Below are 17915 nucleotides of genomic sequence, written 5' to 3' on the forward strand. Positions count from 1 at the left end.
TAGTTGTTTTTTGTTTTTTTTTTTTTTTTACCATCATATGACAACTACTTTGTTCATCAATGCTTTGCCTATTTTTTATTCTGATGGTTTGGCATAATGTATCAATCCTATATTTTAATAGTGAAATGAAAAATTAACTGTTTTTACATGATTGGTGTTCAACTCTTTAGTAAAAATTGTCATTTTAATTTATTAAATTCATTTACCATTTTACATTAAAATGGTATGGCAGGTTTTTCTACTCAGTGTCACATTACTTATAAAACTATAATAATTGGTTGGCATTAATGTCTTCTTTTTCGTTAACATTTTAAAATATTCATCTCTATGTATATCTACTTCCTTTTTTGTTTCTCCCTTCACAGAATCCTCAAAATCACAAATAATCATTTTGATTTAGATAATAGCATTTCACTTTACTCTTCTGTGAACTCCTGAATTCTATTTATATATTGCATATTTTGGGCATTTGGATTATTTTTCTTTTTTTGAGACAGGGTCTTACTCTGTCACCCAGGCTAGAGTGCAGTGGTGCAGTCATGGCTCACTGCAGCCTTGACCTCCCAGGCTCAGGTGATTTTCCCACCTTAGCCTCCCAGGTAGCTGGGACTACAGGTGCACGCCACCACGCCCAGCTAATTTTTTTAAATATATTTTTTGTAGAGATGGGGTATTGATATGCTGCCCAGGCTGGTCTCAAACTCCTAGGCTCAAGAAATCCTCCCACCTTAGCCTCCCAAGTAGGACTACAGGTGTGTGCCACCACACCTGGCTAATTTTTTGTTTGTTTGTATTTTTTGTAGAGATGGGGTTTTGCCATGTTGCCCACGCTGGTCCCAAACTCCTGGGCTTACCTTAGCCTCCCAGGGTGCTGAGAATACAGGTGTGTGCCACCACACCTGGCTAACTTTTTTTTTTTTTTTTTTTGTAGAGATGACATTTCACCACGTTGCCCAGGCTGGTCTCAAACTCCTGAGCTCAAGCCATCCACCCACCTCAACCTCCCAAAGTGCTGGGATTACAGGCCACAGTGCCTGGCCCCGGATTTTATTTTTTCTTATTTCTTCCCATTCTTTTCTTCTTGCTTTACCTACCTGTCCCTTCCCCCAACTTCCCCCAATTTTAAAACTTTAAAAAGTGGAGATTGTTTAATATATTGTTTAATATAGTGGAATCACTGCAGTATCAAAACAGCATGAACCCCAGACCTGTGTGATAAGGTTGTAGACAGACCTGTGGTATCAGCAATCAGATTTATAAACGTACAGGAGGTGATAACCTCAGGCAGGTAAGCCAGAATTAACAACGGGAAGATCTGCAAACAATGCTTGAGAGGTTATTTAATCCTGTGACTTATCCATTATCAATCTTTATTCATCTGCAATATAGATTCCACGTTCTGGCAAAGAATTGTGATGCTAACAAACCAAGCGACCTGCCAGATATGCAGATCCTCACCACATTCATAAAGGGCACCCATTCTGAATAACGTGTCTTGTGAGCTCATGCCTTATGAAATTTCTTGTCATAGAGCTGCATAGATCTTAGGAGGGTTTGCTTCTGAAAAGCCATCTCCGATAATCAGTGGTGTGGCTTGACTTTTGTGGCTCTGTTCAGGTAGATGAAATGACCTTCAGAGAAGGGGATGCCAAAGTCCCCATTCTTTCAGATATTTATTTTGAGTGTCTAATATTTGGGATTCAGTCTTGGTAAATAATTATACTTTTTAACTAAAGTGTATTGTCATATCTTTATTGCTGCAGTTTCTGATCTGGAAGTGCTGGTCATTCACTCAGTCATTAACAAACATATATGGATTCTTCTAGGTCAGCGCTGTGTTTATTAAGATTTGAAACATGCCTGTAAGGAGCGTGTCGTTTAGTAGGGGAGCTAGACTATTAAACAACTAAAAAGAATAGAGCATAATACATAGTTTATAAACAGATAAAGAGCTGGAGAAATGCAAGAGAGAGAGCCATTTTATAGACTGGAGGGGCTAGTGGGGCTTTAAAGAGTGCATGAGTTTTCTAGGCTGGCAGGGGTGGGCAGGGCATTTCCCATAGAGCGCATGCACAGAGGCGTGATAGCAGGAGTGTGCAGGACATATCCAAGGACGGTGGTGGATGGAGTGGCAGGGGGGCAGGGGGGTGCGGTTCTGGGTGACTGGAGCAGGTGATTGTTGTAGGGAGTGGCCAAATATGAGGCTGGAAGAACAGGTTAGGCAGGCCAGAGCATGTTCAGAAGAAAGGAAGTAGAGGTTGGAGTGTTGGAGAGAAGGTGTGGAACAATCTCTCCATACCCTATTTTGGGAAGCCTACTCATTCTCATCAGTTCTTCCTGACCTAGCTGCTACCCAGGAAAAATCGACCCCTCTCCCGTTTTCCCTCCCCATGTGTTTCTTTTTCATAGGGTTAGCCACTTAACCTATTGTTTTTGTTTGTTTGTATTTGAGACAGAGTCTCCTCTATTGCCCAGGCTGGAGTGCAGTGGCGCTATCATGGCTCACTGTAGCCTCAGCCTCCCTGGGCTCAAGTGATGCTCCTGAGTAGCCTCCAGAGTAGCTTGGACTACAGGTGTGTATCAATACGCCTGGCTAATTTTTGTATTTTTTGTAGAGATGGGGTTTCGCCATGTTGCCCAGCTGGCCTCGAACTCCTGGGCTTGAACTCCTGGGCTCAAGCAATCCTCCCACTTCGGCCTCCCAAAGTTCTGGGATTACAGGCATGAGCCAGAACCCATTGTTTTCTGGTTGGTTTAGATGACTTCTCCTGAGGGAAGAGATTTTTGTTTTTCCTAGTTAGATTACTTAATTACCTAATAGATGCCAAATACATGTTTCTTAAGTTAGGCTATTCTGTAGATTAATATCTCAACTGAGATGTCTTACAACTTTAAAACTGTAAAGATTCTATGATTCTAAATAACAGCATTTCCCACACTGGCCTGATTTTATTTACAGTAGTCCCCCCTTATCGATGGTTTCACTTTCCACATTATCCAAGGTCAACCATGGTCAAAAATATTAAATTAAAAATTCTAGAAATAAACAATTCCTAAGTTTTAAATTGTGTGCTGTTCTGAAATCGTGTGATGAAATCTTGTGCGATCCTGCTCCCTCCTGCCCAGAACAGGAATCATCCTTTTGTCCAGCATATCCACACTATGCATACCTGGCCCTGTGAGTCACTTAATAGCCATCTCTGTTATCAGATTGTCTGTTGGGGTATTGCAGTGCTTGTGACCAAGTAACCCTTATTTTACTTCATAATAGCCCCAAACTGCAAGAGTACTGTGCCTAATTTATGAATTAAACTTAATCATGAGTATTTCTGTGTAGGAAAAAATAGTATATATAGGCTTCGGTTTCAGGCATCCACTGGGGGTCTTGGAATGTATCCCTGACAGATGAGGGAGGGCTACTGTAGTCTATATGGCAGAAATGCTTCTCTTTGACACCCAAGAACTCTTTGGGCACCATAGCTTGTTTGGCATGAATGACTTTTTTATCCTTAAATGTAATTTGTTTAAAGTTCTTTGTCTAAGAAAATGAAATGTTCACATTTTGAAACTCCAAAAATAAAACACTAGAGAGATGACGCCAAAACAGTGATTTCAATCAGAAATGCTTTCTGAATCCAGCATCTAAATGAGAATTAATTATGGAATCAGATCATGGTTAGTAGGCATTCATTGTTTTAAGGCAATTGATAGCAGTATTGAGGAACCTAAATAATAAAGTATTTTAAACATCCTCTAGTGTTTTTCACATTTCTAATGAGTTGTGATGACCAAATGTTCCTTATATGCAAGATGAACTATGAATGATTGTATCTTATTATAAAGTTTTCAAGTTCTAATGAAGAATATCATTCTCATTCCCTTGGTGGATAGATATCTTCCCACAAATCAGATCACATTGATCATGTGCTGTTTTATTTGAGATTAATTTAGAAATAAGTGCTCTTCATTTACCATGGAATTAGTAGTAACAATTTTCTGAGATCAAATTTACTGAGGTAGTTTCCGGCAAAGTTCTACAGAGAAGTATAAGATTGGATAAGCCTATTAAACACACTCTAGTTTCTGTTAAAGTGGTTTCTCAAGCTTGAGATGCAGATTTGGAGTGAGGAAACTTCAGGAAACTCCATTGTACAGTCCCCGTTGGTCTGTCTTGCAAGGCTTAGCAGTATTAATTTCAGAAGAGCTTTGATTTTGCTTGATCGCTTTTCTTCTTATTTGAAACATATGCTGTTTATTTCATATATAAGATACAAAGCATTTAATAATATAACTGATCAGTGTTTCAACATAATTTATGATCCACTTAGCAACTTAATAATAAGCTTTTGAGGTTAAGTTCTAGAAATAAACTGTTAAATAATTTAGTGCTTATTTTTTCAACAGATGTGAATTATTAAAAAGAAAATGGCCCAACGGAGCACTGTATTTCCTTCTCGTGTCACCAAGGAAAGGTATAATATATGGAAAATATGCATCTAAGGTATACTTTTCCTTTCCACTCATCCCATGGGGGCTGCTAGTGGGTGTGATAGTTACAAATGAAAGCTTGGGCTGTTACATTATCGAAGAATGGTTTTGTTCAAGGGCAAGAGAAACACTATTGTGTCTTCTAGCTTTCAATTTATAGGATACTGTGGACCACTCAGTGACCCCAAGAAGTAGAGATTTCACAGTAGTCCTACAGTAGACTTGAATTTCCTGTTGAGAGTGAAGTATAACTCTGGGGGCTTGAGGCTAACATCCCTGTTAAGCTTTTTAAATCAGAAGTTGCAGATTAGGGGCCTATCGGCCAAAATTGGCTCATGAAGTACATTGCTTGGCCTAGCATGTTCTTAAATACTTTTCTTGGAGACAGGGTCTCACTCTGTTCCCCAGGCTGGAGTGCAGTGGCACAATCACAGCTCACTGCAGCCTTGACCTCCTGGGCTTAGGTGATCTCCCACCTAGCCTCCTGAGTAGCTGGGACTATAGTTATGTGCCACCATGCCCAGCTAATTTTTAAATAATTTTTTTGTAGAGATAGCGTCTCGTTGTGTTGCCCAGGCTGATCTTGAACTCCTGGGCTCAAGCAATCCTCCCACCTCAGCCACCCAAAGTGTTGGGATTACAGGTGTGAGCCACTGTGCTGGCCTTACTTTTTACATGAATTGTTAACATTTTAAAATTAAGCGATTTCACATACAAGTCTGGATTTGCTAGCTTTTCTTGAGAAATATTAGATGATCTGGAAAAAGGGACCTGAAATCCCTGATGGTCACTCATGGGTGGAGCAGAACTGTGGCTCCCTTTAGCTGGGAAATGCCCTTTTCAGTTCTCTAAAGTCCCTGACACTCCCTATTGCCTCATATGTAGTATGCTTCACTTATTTATGTCGCCTGCCTGACCCACGTAGGCATTGAGTTTGTAACCACTGTTTCAGAGAGGGAGGAGGAGGAGAGCATGTTAGGAGACTTTGTTAATGAACTTGATCTTGATAACATAGATTATATTGGGGAGACATCTCGGTGTACCCAACTCTGCCAGCCTGTTGCTCTTGGAAGTCATGGAGACCGCTTCTAAAACACTTAAGTCTGTGGGCATGATTATTTAAAGATCTTTCCCGGCTTGTGAAGAAAACTTTTTTAGGCAGAAATCCTGCCTCAAACCCTATTTAGCTTGTAGTTATAGATAATTTGTATTTCCACACTTCTCTGGGAAGTTTTGAATCTGGCTTTAAAAATTATTTTTTCCCTATTAACAACCCACATGGTTCCCTTCTGCAGGCGAGTGAGAACCATGCCCCGACACAGCCAGTCCCTGACCATGGCACCATACTCATCTGTAAGCCTCGTGGAGCAGCTGGAAGACAGGATCCTCTGCCATGAGAAAACCACTGCCGCCCTCGTAGAGCACGCCTTTCGGATTAAAGATGACATTGTCAACAGTTTGCAGAAAATGCAAAACAAAGGGGGAGGTGACCGCTTGGCCAGGCTTTTCTTGGAGGAGCATATCAGAAACATAACTGCCATAGTGAAGCAACTTAATCGGGATATCGAGGTAAGGTTTGTGAAAGTCAGGTGGCCTATGTCCCTTTCCACAGAGTTGCTCCATGTCAGGAGGTCACCCACGTCTAATTCCTACCTCCCAGGCAGTAATGCATTTAGAACAAAGCTGTCTGTCTTGTCTATTCTTAATGATCGCCAAGGAGACAGCTTGCAGAAATATCCTAATTACATTTATTCCAGTGTTTGTTAACAGTTACTGTCAGTGTTAAGTTTAATCTAAATTTACCTTGCTGATTATTAAATGATTTTATTTTGTTTGGCTCTTAATGAAGAGAGAGAAGAACTAGTCAAATAGTTTCACTCTGTAATCTTTCGTATCTTTGAAGACAGCTCTTAAGTCAATTGCTAAGGTCAGACTTTGTTGCTTCAGATTAAATGTTTCTAGGTCATAATGATTATATGTAATACAGTTTATTACTCAAACAATTTAGGCATTTGGATTGCTCCCCAGACCCCCCTTTTTACTGCTGTAGTTTTCTTTGAAATGAGACCAATAAAAGGCCAATATTGTCTATTTTTAGAATTGGTAGATTTACTGCTATTTATTCAGCAATCACAGGGACCACACAGTTTAGCTCAGAAAGCTTCAGCTCATTTAGGGCTTGGGTTTCCCTCACTACGCAATGTTCATATCTTTCACATGTAATGATTGAATATATGAATAATAATAGATATATGGCTAGATTAAGGAAAAAGTTTGTTTCCTGTGATGGAGATTATATCTGAATTATGCTTCCTAAAATTAAACCTCATTTCTTTTTTTTCCATTGTCAGATTTGTATGTATTTATTTATTTTAACGGCTTTATTGAGATATAATGTAAATGTCACAAAAAGTATAAAATTAAATGATTTTTAGTAAATTTATAAAATTGTGCAACCTCAACACAATTCAGTTTTAGGACACTGCCATCACCTTCCCAAAATTCACATAAGCCTGTTTGCAGTCAATTCCTACTTCTACCCCAGCCCAGGCAACCACTCATCTACTTTCTATCTCTAGAAATTGGTCTTTTCCAGACATTTCATATAAATGGAAACCTTACAATATGAGGTCTTTCGCATCTGGCTTCTTTCTTTCCTTTTCTTTTTGTTTGTTTGTTTTGAATGTAGTCGTGCAATCATGGCTCACTGATGCCTTGACCTCCGAGGCTCAACCGACCCTCCTACATTGGCCTCCCAAGTAGCTGGGACTACAGGTGTGCACAATCATGCCCAGCTAATTTTTGTAATTTTAATACTACAAGGTCCATCTATACTATAGTATTTTTTGTAGAGACATAGTCTCACTATGTGGCCCAGGCAGGTCTTGAACTCCTGGGCTCAAGCAATCTGTCTGCCTCAGCCTCCCAAAGTGCTGGGATTACAGATGTGAGTCACTGTGCCCAGCCTGGCCAATCTCATTTAGCATAATTTTTCTGTGGTTGAGGCATATCCTAGCATGTATCATATTCCTTTTTATGTCTGAGTAATATTCTATTTTCTGGATATGCCACATTCTATTTATCCATTCATGAACTGATGGGCATTTGGATTGTTTCCAGTTCTTAGCTTTTATGAGTAAAGCTGCTATGAACACTTGTGACAGGTCTTTGATGTGAAAATATGTCTTTATTTCTCTTGGGTAAATTCCTAGGAGTAGAATTGCTGGGTCTTATAGTGAGCTTATGTTTAACTTTTTAAAACATAGCCAAATAATTTTCCAAAGTGGCTATAACATTTTATAATCCCACAAGCAATGTATGAAGGTTCCAGTTTCGCTACCCCCTCAGCAATACTTGGCATTATCTTTTTTTATTATAGTCATTCTAATGGATGTGTAGTGGTATCTCATTGTGGTTTTAATTTGTATTTTCCTAATGACTAATGATCTTGAACACCTTTTCATATGCTTATTGATCATTCGTGTGTCTTCGTTGGTGAAATGTCTATGTAAGTCTTCTACCCATTTTTTTTTTAATTAGATTTTCTTCATTGTGGGGAAAAAAGCTACCATTTTAACCATTTTAAGTGTATAATCGAATGACATTAAGTACATTCACAATGTTGGGCAATCATTATTACTGTCCATTTCCAAAAGATTTCCATCATCCCAAACTGAGACTTTGTTCCCATTAAAAAGTAACTCCCCATTCCACTTTCCCCTCAGCCCCTGGTGACCTGTATTCTATTTTCTGTCCTTATGAATTTGCTTATTCTAGCTACTTCATATAAGTGGAATCAGACAATAATTTGTCCTTTTGTGTCTGGCTTTTTTCACTTAGCATAATGTTCTCAAGGTCCATCCATAATGTAGCATGTATCAGAATTCATTTTTACATTGGGTTATTTGTCATATTATTGATAACTTATGAAAGTTTTTATGTAGTTTAGATACAAGTCCCTTATCAGATATGTGATTTACAAATATTTTCTCCCATTCTGTGGCTTATATTTTCATTTTCCTAATAGTGTCTTTTGAAGTGTGAACATTTTTAGTTTTATTGAAGTCTAATATCAATTTTTTTCTTTAATGCTTTATTCTTTTGGTGTTGCGTCTTTACAACTATTTGCTTATTAACTCAAGGTCACAAAGATTTTCTCCTATGTTTAATTCAAGATTCTCAGTTTACACACTTAGGTCTGTGAACCATTTTGAGGTAATTTTTGTATATGGTGTGAGGTAAGGGTCTAAGTTAATTTTTTTTCATCTCGCTATCGTAGGAAAATCTATCCTTTTCCCATTTGTCCTTTTGTTGAAAATCAATTGACCATAAAATATAAGGGTTTATTTCTGGATTCCACTGTTCTGTATGATTTTCTTAACGTCAATGCCACATTGTCTTGATTTCTAGTTTTAGAGTATATTTTTGAAATAAGGTAATGTAAGTTCTTTTTAAAAGGTAGTTTTTGACTAGTCTATGTCCTTTGCATTTTCATTTAAATTTTAGGATTAGCTTATCCGTTTATATTAAAAAGTGACTTTGATAGAGATTGCTTTGCATGTATAGATTTTAAAAAGGCTGGGTGCAGTGGCTCACACTGTAATCCCAGCACTTTGGGAGGCAGAGGTAGGAGAATCACTTGAACCCAGGAATTTGAGACCAGCCTGAGCAACATAATGAGACCCTATCTTTCTCTAAAAATAATAATAATAATACTAATAAAAAGAAATAATGTATAGATCCATTTGGGGAGAGTTGCCATCTTAATACTGTGTCTGATTGTTCAAGGAACCAACTTTTGGTTTTACTAATTTTGTCAGTTTTTTTTTGTTTTTGTTACTAATTTAAAAATTTTAAAATTGACAGACAATAATTATACATATTCTTGGGGTACATAGTGATGTTTCAATACATCTAATATGCAGTGACCAGATCAAGGTAATTTTGTGTTGTTTAACAAATTGCTATACCTCCTTCCCTTCCCTTCCCCCTACCCATCCCATCCTTTAGTATTCTCTATTCTAATTTTTACTTCTTTGAGATCAACTTTTTTTAGCTTTCACATATGAGTAAGAACATGCAGTGTTTAACTTTCTGTTCCTGGCTTATTTCACATAACATAATGTCCTGCTGTTCTATCCGTGTTGCTGCAAAAGACAGAATTTTGTTCTTTTTTATGGCTGATAGTATTCCGTTGTGTATATACACCACATTGTCTTTATCCATTCATCCATTGTGGGACACCTAGATTTGATTCCATATCTTGGCTATTATGAATAGGGCTGCAATAAACATGGGGGTGAAGATGTCTCTTCAATATACTGATTTCCTTTCCTTTGGATAAATTCCCAGTAGTGGGATTGCTGGATCATATGGTAGTTCTATTTGTAGTTTTTTGAGGAACCTCCATACTTTTCTCCATAGTGGCTGTACTAGTTTACATTCCCGCCAACAGTGTATAAGAGCTCCCTTTTCTCTGCATCCTTGCCAGCATGTGTTACTTTTTGTGTTTTGGTAATAGCTGTTATAACTGGAGTGAGATGATACCTCATTGTGATTTTGATTTGCATTCCCCTGATAATTAGTGATATTGGGCCTTTTTTCATACATTTGTTTGCCATTTGTATGTCTTCTTTTGATAAATATTTGTTCAAATCATTTACCCATTTAAAAAATTGGATATTTTTTGCTGTTGAGACGTTCGAGTTCTTTCTGTATTCTGGATATTAATCCCCTATTGGATGAATAGTTTGCAGGTATTTTTCTCCCATCCTGTAGGTTGTCTTTTCACTTTGTTGATTGTTTCCTTTACCATGCAGAAGCATTTTTGTTTGATATAATCCATTTGTTTATTTTTGCTTTTGTTGTCTGTGCTTTTGAGGTCTTATTAATAAAATCTTCTCCTAGACCAGTGTCCTGAAGTGTTTCCCCTGTGTTTTCTTCTAGTAGTTTTATCACGTTGGGCCTTACATTTAGGTCTTTTGTCCATTCAGAGTTTATTTTTATATTGGGTGAGAGGTGGGGGCCTAGTTTAATTCTTCTGCATATGGATGTCCAGCTTTCCCAGCACCATTTATTGAAGATTTGTCTTTCCCTCAATGAGTGTTCTTGGCACCTGTGTCCAAAATCAGATGGCTGTAGATATGTGGATTAATTTCTAGGTTCTCTTTTCTGTTCCGTTGTTCTATGTGTCTGTTTTTATGCCAGTACCATGCTGTTTTGGTTACTACAGCTGTGTAGTATATTTTGAGGTCTGGTAGTGTGATGCCTCTGGCTTTGTTCTTTTTTATTTTATTTATTTATTTATTGAGATAGAGTCTCACTCTTTTGCCCAGGCTAGAGTGCAGTGGCATGATACTGGCTCACTGCAACCTCAGCCTCCCAGGTTCAAGTGTTTCTCCTGCCTCAGCCTCCCGAGTAGCTGAGATTACAGGCACATGTAATCACGCCAGGCTAATTTTTGTATTTTTAGTAGAGACAGGGTTTCACCATGCTGAATAGGCTGGTCTCCAACTCCTGACCTCAGGTGATCCACCCATCTCGGCCTCCCAAAGTGCTGGGATTACAGGCATGAGCCATTGTACCTGGCCTAGCTTTGTTCTTTTTGCTCAGGGTTGCTTTGTCTATTTGGGGTCTTTTGTGGTTCCATACAAATTTTAGGGTTTTTGGTTGAGTGCAGAGAACATCCTTTTTTTTTTCTTTTTTTTTTTTAATTATACTGTAAGTTCTAGGGTACATGTGCACAACGTGCAGGTTTGATACATAGTTATACATGTGCCATGTTGGTTTGCTGCACCCATCAACTCATCATTTACATTAGATATTTCTCCTAATGCTATCCCTCCCCCAGCCCCCCATCTACTGACAGACCCTGGTGTGTGATGTTCCCCCCCATGTGTCCAAGTGATCTCATTTTTCAGTTCCCACCTATGAATGAGAACATGAGGTGTTTGGTTTTCTGTCCTTGTGATAGTTTGCTGAGAAAGTTTGCTGAGAATGATGGTTTCCAGCCTCATCCATGTCCCTGCAAAGGACATGAACTCATCCTTTTTTATGGCTGCATAGTATTTCGTGGTGTATATGTGCCACATTTTCTTAATCTGGTCTATCATTGATGGACATTTGGGTTGGTTCCAAGTCTTTGCTATTCTGAATAGTGCTGCAATAAACATACACGTGCATGATTTATAGTAGCATGATTTGCAATCCTTTGGGTATATACCCAGTAATGGGATTGCTGGGTCAAATGGTAATTCTAGTTCTAGATCCTTGAGGAATTGCCACACTGTCTTCCACAATGGTTGAACTAATTTACACTCCCACCAACAGTGTAAAAGCGTTCCTATTTCTCCATATCCTTGCTAGCATCTGTTGTTTCCTGACTTTTTAATGATTGCCATTCTAACTGGCATGAGATGGTATCTGTTTGTGGTTTTGATTTGCATTTCTCTGATGACCAGTGATGATGAGCATTTTTTCGTGTGTCTGTTGGCTGCATAGATGTCTTCTTTTGAGATGTGTCTGTTCATTTCCTTTGCTCACTTTTTGATGGGGTTGTTTGTTTTTTTCTTGTAAATTTGTTTGAGTTCTTTGTAGATTCTGGATGTTAGCCCTTTGTCAGATGAGTAGATTGCAAAAATTTTCTCCCATTCTGTAGGTTGCCTGTTCACTCTGATGGTAGTTTCTTTTGCCGTGCAGAAGCTCTTTAGTTTAATTAGATCCCATTTGTCTATTTTGGCTTTTATTGCCATTGCTTTTGGTGTTTTAGGCGTGTAATCCTTGCCCATGCCTATGTCCTAAATGGTGCTGCCTAGGTTTTCTTCTAGGGTTTTTAGGGTTTTTAGGTCTAACATTTAAGTCTTTAATCCATCTTGAATTAGTTTTTGTATAAGGTGTAAGGAAGGGATCCAGTTTCAGCTTTCTACATATGGCTAGCCAGTTTTCCCAGCACCATTTATTAAATAGGGAATCCTTTCCCCATTTCTTGTTTTTGTCAGGTTTGTCAAAGATCAGATGTTTGTAGATGTGTGGTACTATTTCTGAGGCCTCTGTTCTGTTCCATTGGTCTATATATCTGTTTTGGTACCAGTACCATGCTGTTTTTGTTACTGTAGCCTTGTAGGATAGTTTGAAGTCAGGTAGCATGATGCCTCCAGCTTTGTTCTTTTTGCTTAGGATTGTCTTGACAATGCAGGCTCTGTTTTGGTTCCATATGAACTTTAAAGTAGTTTTTTTCAATTCTGTGAAGAAAGTCATTGGTAGCTTGATGGGGATGGCATTGAATCTATAAATTACTTTGGGCAGTATGGCCATTTTCACGATATTGATTCTTCCTATCCATGAGCGTGGAATATTCTTCCATTTGTTTGTGTCCTTTTTCATTTTGTTGAGCAGTGGTTTGTAGTTCTTCATTGAAGAGGTCCTCCACATCCCTTGTAAGTTGGATTCCTAGGTATTTTATTCTCTTTGTAGCAATTGTGAGTGGGAGTTCACTCATGATTTGGCTCCCTGTTTGTCTGTTAATGGTGTATAGGAATGCTTGTGATTTTTGCACATTGATTTTGTATCCTGAGACTTTGCTGAAGTTGCTTATCAGCTTAAGAAGATTTTGGGCTGAGATGATGGGGTCTTCTAAATATACAATCATGTCATCTGCAAAAAGGGACAATTTGACTTCCTCATTTCCTAATTGAACACCCTTTATTTCTTTCTTTTGCCTGATTGCCCTGGCCAGAACTTCCAACACCATGTTGAATAGGAGTGGCGAGAGAGAGCATCCTTGTTTTGTGCTGGTTTTCAAAGGAAATGCTTCCAGTTTTGCCCGTTCAGTATGATACTGGCTGTGGGTTTGTCATAAATAGCTCTTATTATTTTGAGATACGTTCCATCAATACCTAGTCACTTGAGAGTTTTTAGCATGATGGGCTGTTGAATTTTGTCAAAGGCCTTTTCTGCATCTATTGAGATAGTCATGTGGGTTTTGTCGTTGGTTCTGTTTGTGTGATGGATTATGTTTACTGATTTGCATATGTTGATCCAGCCTTGCATCCCAGGGATGAAGCCCACTTGATCATGGTGGATAAGCTTTTTGATGTGCTACTGGAATCAGTCTGCAAGTATTTTATTGAGGATTTTTGCATTGATGTTCATCAGGGATATTGGCCTAAAATTCTCTTTTTTTGTTGTGTCTCTGCCAGGCTTTGGTATCAGGATGATGCTGGCCTCATAAAATGAATTAGGAAGGATTCCCTCGTTTTCTACTGATTAAAATAGTTTCAGAAGGAATGGTACCAGCTCCTCTTTGTACCTCTGGTAGAATTCGGCTGTGAATCCGTCTGGTCCTGGACTTTTTTTGGTTGGTGGCCTATTAATTATTGCCTCAATTTCAGAGCCTGTTATTGGTCTATTCAGAGATTCAACTTCTTCCTGGTTTAGTCCTTGGGAGGGTGTATGTGTTGAGGAATTTATCCATTTCTTCTAGATTTTCTAGTTTATTTGTGTAGAGGTGTTTATAGTATTCTCTGATGGTAGTCTGTATTTCTGTGGGATCAGTGGTGATATCCCCTTTATCATTTTTTATTGCATCTATTTGATTCTTCTCTCTTTTCTTCTTTATTAGTCTTGCTAGCAGTCTACCCATTTTGTTGATGTTTAGAAAAAAAAAAACAGCTCCTAGATTCATTGATGTTTTTGAAGGGTTTTTTGTGTCTCTATCTCTTTCACTTCTGCTTTGATCTTAGTTATTTCTTGCCTTCTGCTAGCTTTTGAATGTGTTTGCTCCTGTTTCTCTAGTTCTTTTAATTGTGATGTTAGGGTGTCAATTTTGGATCTTTCCTGCTTTCTCTTGTGGGCATTTAGTGCTATAAATTTCTGTCTACACAGTGCTTTAAATGTGTCCCAGAGATTCTGGTACGTTGTGTCTTTGTTCTCATTGGTTTCAAAGAACATCTTTATTTCTGCCTTCATTTCATTATGTGTCCAGTAGTCATTCAGGAGCACGTTGTTCAGTTTACATGTAGTTGTGCAGTTTTGAGGGAGTTTCTTAATCCTGAGTTCTAATTTGACTGCACTGTGGTCTGAGAGACAGTTTGTTGTGATTTCTGTTCTTTTACATTTTCTGAGGAGTGCTTTACTTCCAATTATGTGGTCAATTTTAGAATAAGTGTGATGTGGTGCTGAGAAGAATGTATATTCTGTTGATTTGGGGTGGAGAGTTCTGTAGATGTCTATTAGGTCTGCCTGTTGCAGAGCTGAGTTCAGGTCCTGGATATCCTTGTTAACCTTGTGTCTCATTGATCTAATATTGACAGTGGGGTGTTAAAGTCTCCCATTATTATTGTGTGGGAGTCTAAGTCTCTTTGTAGGTCTCTAAGGGCTTGCTTTATGAATCTCAGTGCTCCTGTATTGGGTGCATATATATTTAGGATAGTTAGCTCTTCTTGTTTAATTGATCTCTTTACCATTATATAATGGCCTTCTTTGTCTCTTTTGATCTTTGTTGGTTTAAAGTCTGTTTTATCAGAGACTAGGATTGCAACCCCTCCTTTTTTTTGCTTTCCATTTGCTTAGTAGATCTTCCTCCATCCCTTTATTTTGAGCCTGTGTGCATCTTTGCACATGAGATGGGTCTCCTGAATACAGCACACTGATGGGTCTTGACTCTTTATCCAATTTGCCAGTCTGTGTCTTTTAATTGGGGCATTTAGCCTATTTACATTTAAGGTTAAGATTATTCTGTGTGAATTTGATCCTGTCATTATGATGTTCACTGGTTATTTTGCCCGTTAATTGATGCAGTTTCTTCACAGCATCAATGGTCTTTACAATTTGGCATGTTTTTGCAGTGGCTGGTACCGGTTGTTTCTTTCCATGTTTAGTGCTTCCTTCAGGAGCTCTTGTAAGGCAGGCCTGGTGGTGACAAAATCTCTCAGCATTTGCTTGTCTGTAAAGGATTTTATTTCTTCTTCACTTATGAAGCTTAGTTTGGCTGGATATGAAATTCTGGGTTGAAAAAATTCTTTTCTTTAAGAATGTTGATTATTGGGCTCCCACTCTCTTCTGGCTTACAGGGTTTCTGCCGAGAGATCTGCTGTTAGTCTGATGGACTTACCTTTATGGGTAACTCGACCTTTCTCTCTGGCTGCCCTTAACACTTTTTCCTTCATTTCAACCTTGTGAATCTGACAATTATGTGTCTTGGGGTTGCTCTTCTCGAGGAGTATCTTTGTGGTGTTCTCTGTATTTCCTGAATTTGAATGTTGGCCTGTCTTGCTAGGTTGGGGAAATTCTCCTGGATAATATCCTGAAGAGTGTTTTCCAACTTGGTTCCATTCTCCCCATCACTTTCAGGTACAACAATCCAATGTAGATTTGGTCTTTTCATGTAGTCCCATATTTCTTGGAGGCTTTATTCATTTCTTTTTACTCTTTTTTCTCTAACCTTGTCTTCTTCCTTTATTTCATTAATTTTATCTTCAATCACTGATACCCTTTCTTCCACTTGATTGAATCGGCTATTGAAGCTTGTGCATGCATCATGAAGTTCTCTTGTCATGGTTTTCAGGTCCATCAGGTCATTTAAGGTCTTCTCTACACTGTTTATTCCAGTTAGCCATTCATCTAATCTTTTTTCAAGATTTTTAGCTTCCTTGCGATGGGTTAGAACATGCTCCTTTAGCTCAGAGAACTTGGTTATTACTGACCTTCTAAAGCCTACTTCTGTCAACTCGTCAAAGTCATTCTCCGTCCAGCTTTGTTGAAATCATCCGTCTTCTGCACTGATCATGCTGGGAGCTGCAGACCAGAGCGGTTCCTATTCGGCCATATTGGAACACCCTCCTTTTTTTTCTTTTTTTGAGACAGGGTCTCAGTCTGTCACCTAGGCTGGTATAGTGCAGTGGCTCTATTACAGCTCACTGCAGCCTCAACCTCCTGGGCTCAGGTGATTCTTCCACCTCAGCCTCCTGAATAGCTGGAACTACAGGTGCATGCCACCACACCCAGCCAATTTTTTGTAGAGACAAGGTTTTGCCATGTTGCCCAGGCTGGTCTTGAACTTCTGGGCTCAAGTGATCCTCCTGCCTCAGCTTCTCAAAGTGGTAGGATTACAGACATGAGTCACCACACCTGGCTGAGAACATAATTTGTATATTTTTAATCTCTTTACATTTTTTGAGACTTGTTTGGTGGCCTTCTTTATTCTTACTGATTTTCTTTCTTATTCTACTAGTTATTGAAATATCCAACTCTTATTGCTGAATTGTCTGTTTCTTCTTCCAGTTTTGTCAGTTTTTGCTTCATGTATTTGGGTACTGTTGTTAGGCTCATATACATTTATGATTGCATATATCTGCCTGATGCATTGACCCTTTTGCCATAAAAAGTCGCTCTGTGTCTCTTGTAATGTTTCTTATCTTAAAGTCTGTTTTGTCTGATATCAGTAGAGGTATTCCATCTCCTTCGTGGCTACTGTTTGCATAATTCATGTTCTTTTCTTTAGAGAGACAAAACCTCTGTCACCCAGGCTGGAGTGCAGTGGTGCAATCATAACTCACTGCAGCCTCAAACTCCTGGGCTCAAGTGATCCTCCCACTTCAGCCTCTAAGTAGCTGGGACTACAGACACATGCTACCATGCCCTGCTAATTCTTCTTATTTTTTCTAGAGATGAGGTCTTGCTGTATTGCCCAGCCTCTGCCTCTGCCTCCCAAAGTGCTGGGATTATAGGCACGAGCCACTGTACCTGGTCTCCTTTTTTTGATAATTCTCACCAAGCTTGTGCCTCTTGGCTCTGGCTTATGTACATAGTTATCAAATTTCACTGTTCTTTGAGATTCTCACGTATGTTTACTAAGGACAAGGATTCACTCAGAATTATATCCTAATTGAAGTGCATTTGTCTTCAGGGTTCTAAGAGTTCTAGTGTATACTTCTTTTGATGGTTAAAGAAAACGACTGTATTTGTTAGTAAGACAGTGCAAGGGATCTGTGTTGCTTTGGTGCCTTATGGTATCCATTCTGGATTTCTTTTGGTCACAGCAATTTGATTTCTTTTTGGATTTACCTTTCTTTCATTGAATACAAACTGGGATGGCTAATAATCAGGTTGCCTTATCCTCTTTTTAGCTAAGGGGGTTGGGGCCCAGAACTCAGGCCAGAGCACTGAGACCCTCCCTTCCTGGAATTTAAAACCTGAGCAGGCTGGGCTGGGCACGGTGGCTCATACCTGTAATCCCAGCACTTCGGGAGGCCGAGGTGGGAGGAATCGTTAAACCTGGGAGGTCACAGCAGTGAGCTGTAGTCATGCCAGGGTACTCCAGCATGGGTAACAGAGGGAGATGCTACATTCAAAACTAAAACCATACCAAACCAAACCAAACCAAACCAAACCAAACCAAACCAAACCAAAACAAAACAAAAACCTGAGCA

The 17915-nt window shown here is 38.9% G+C and overlaps 1 protein-coding gene across 1 annotated transcript in view; it reads left to right on the forward strand.

The window, feature by feature from the left end:
• LOC116463751 (protein FAM81A) overlaps nt 1-17915 on the forward strand; it is a gene marked incomplete at its 3' end in the record, with an annotated part of 70860 nt that overhangs the window by 15718 nt on the left and 37227 nt on the right. The window contains exons 2-3 of the mRNA XM_058434831.1: nt 4405-4501; nt 5784-6057. Coding sequence (XP_058290814.1) covers nt 4482-4501; nt 5784-6057 — 294 coding nt within the window. The remainder of the gene's footprint in view (nt 1-4404; nt 4502-5783; nt 6058-17915) is intronic.

This window comes from Hylobates moloch, unplaced genomic scaffold, assembly GCF_009828535.3.
Source record: "Hylobates moloch isolate HMO894 unplaced genomic scaffold, HMol_V3 SCAFFOLD_58, whole genome shotgun sequence".
Classification (NCBI taxonomy): Eukaryota; Metazoa; Chordata; class Mammalia; order Primates; family Hylobatidae; genus Hylobates; species Hylobates moloch.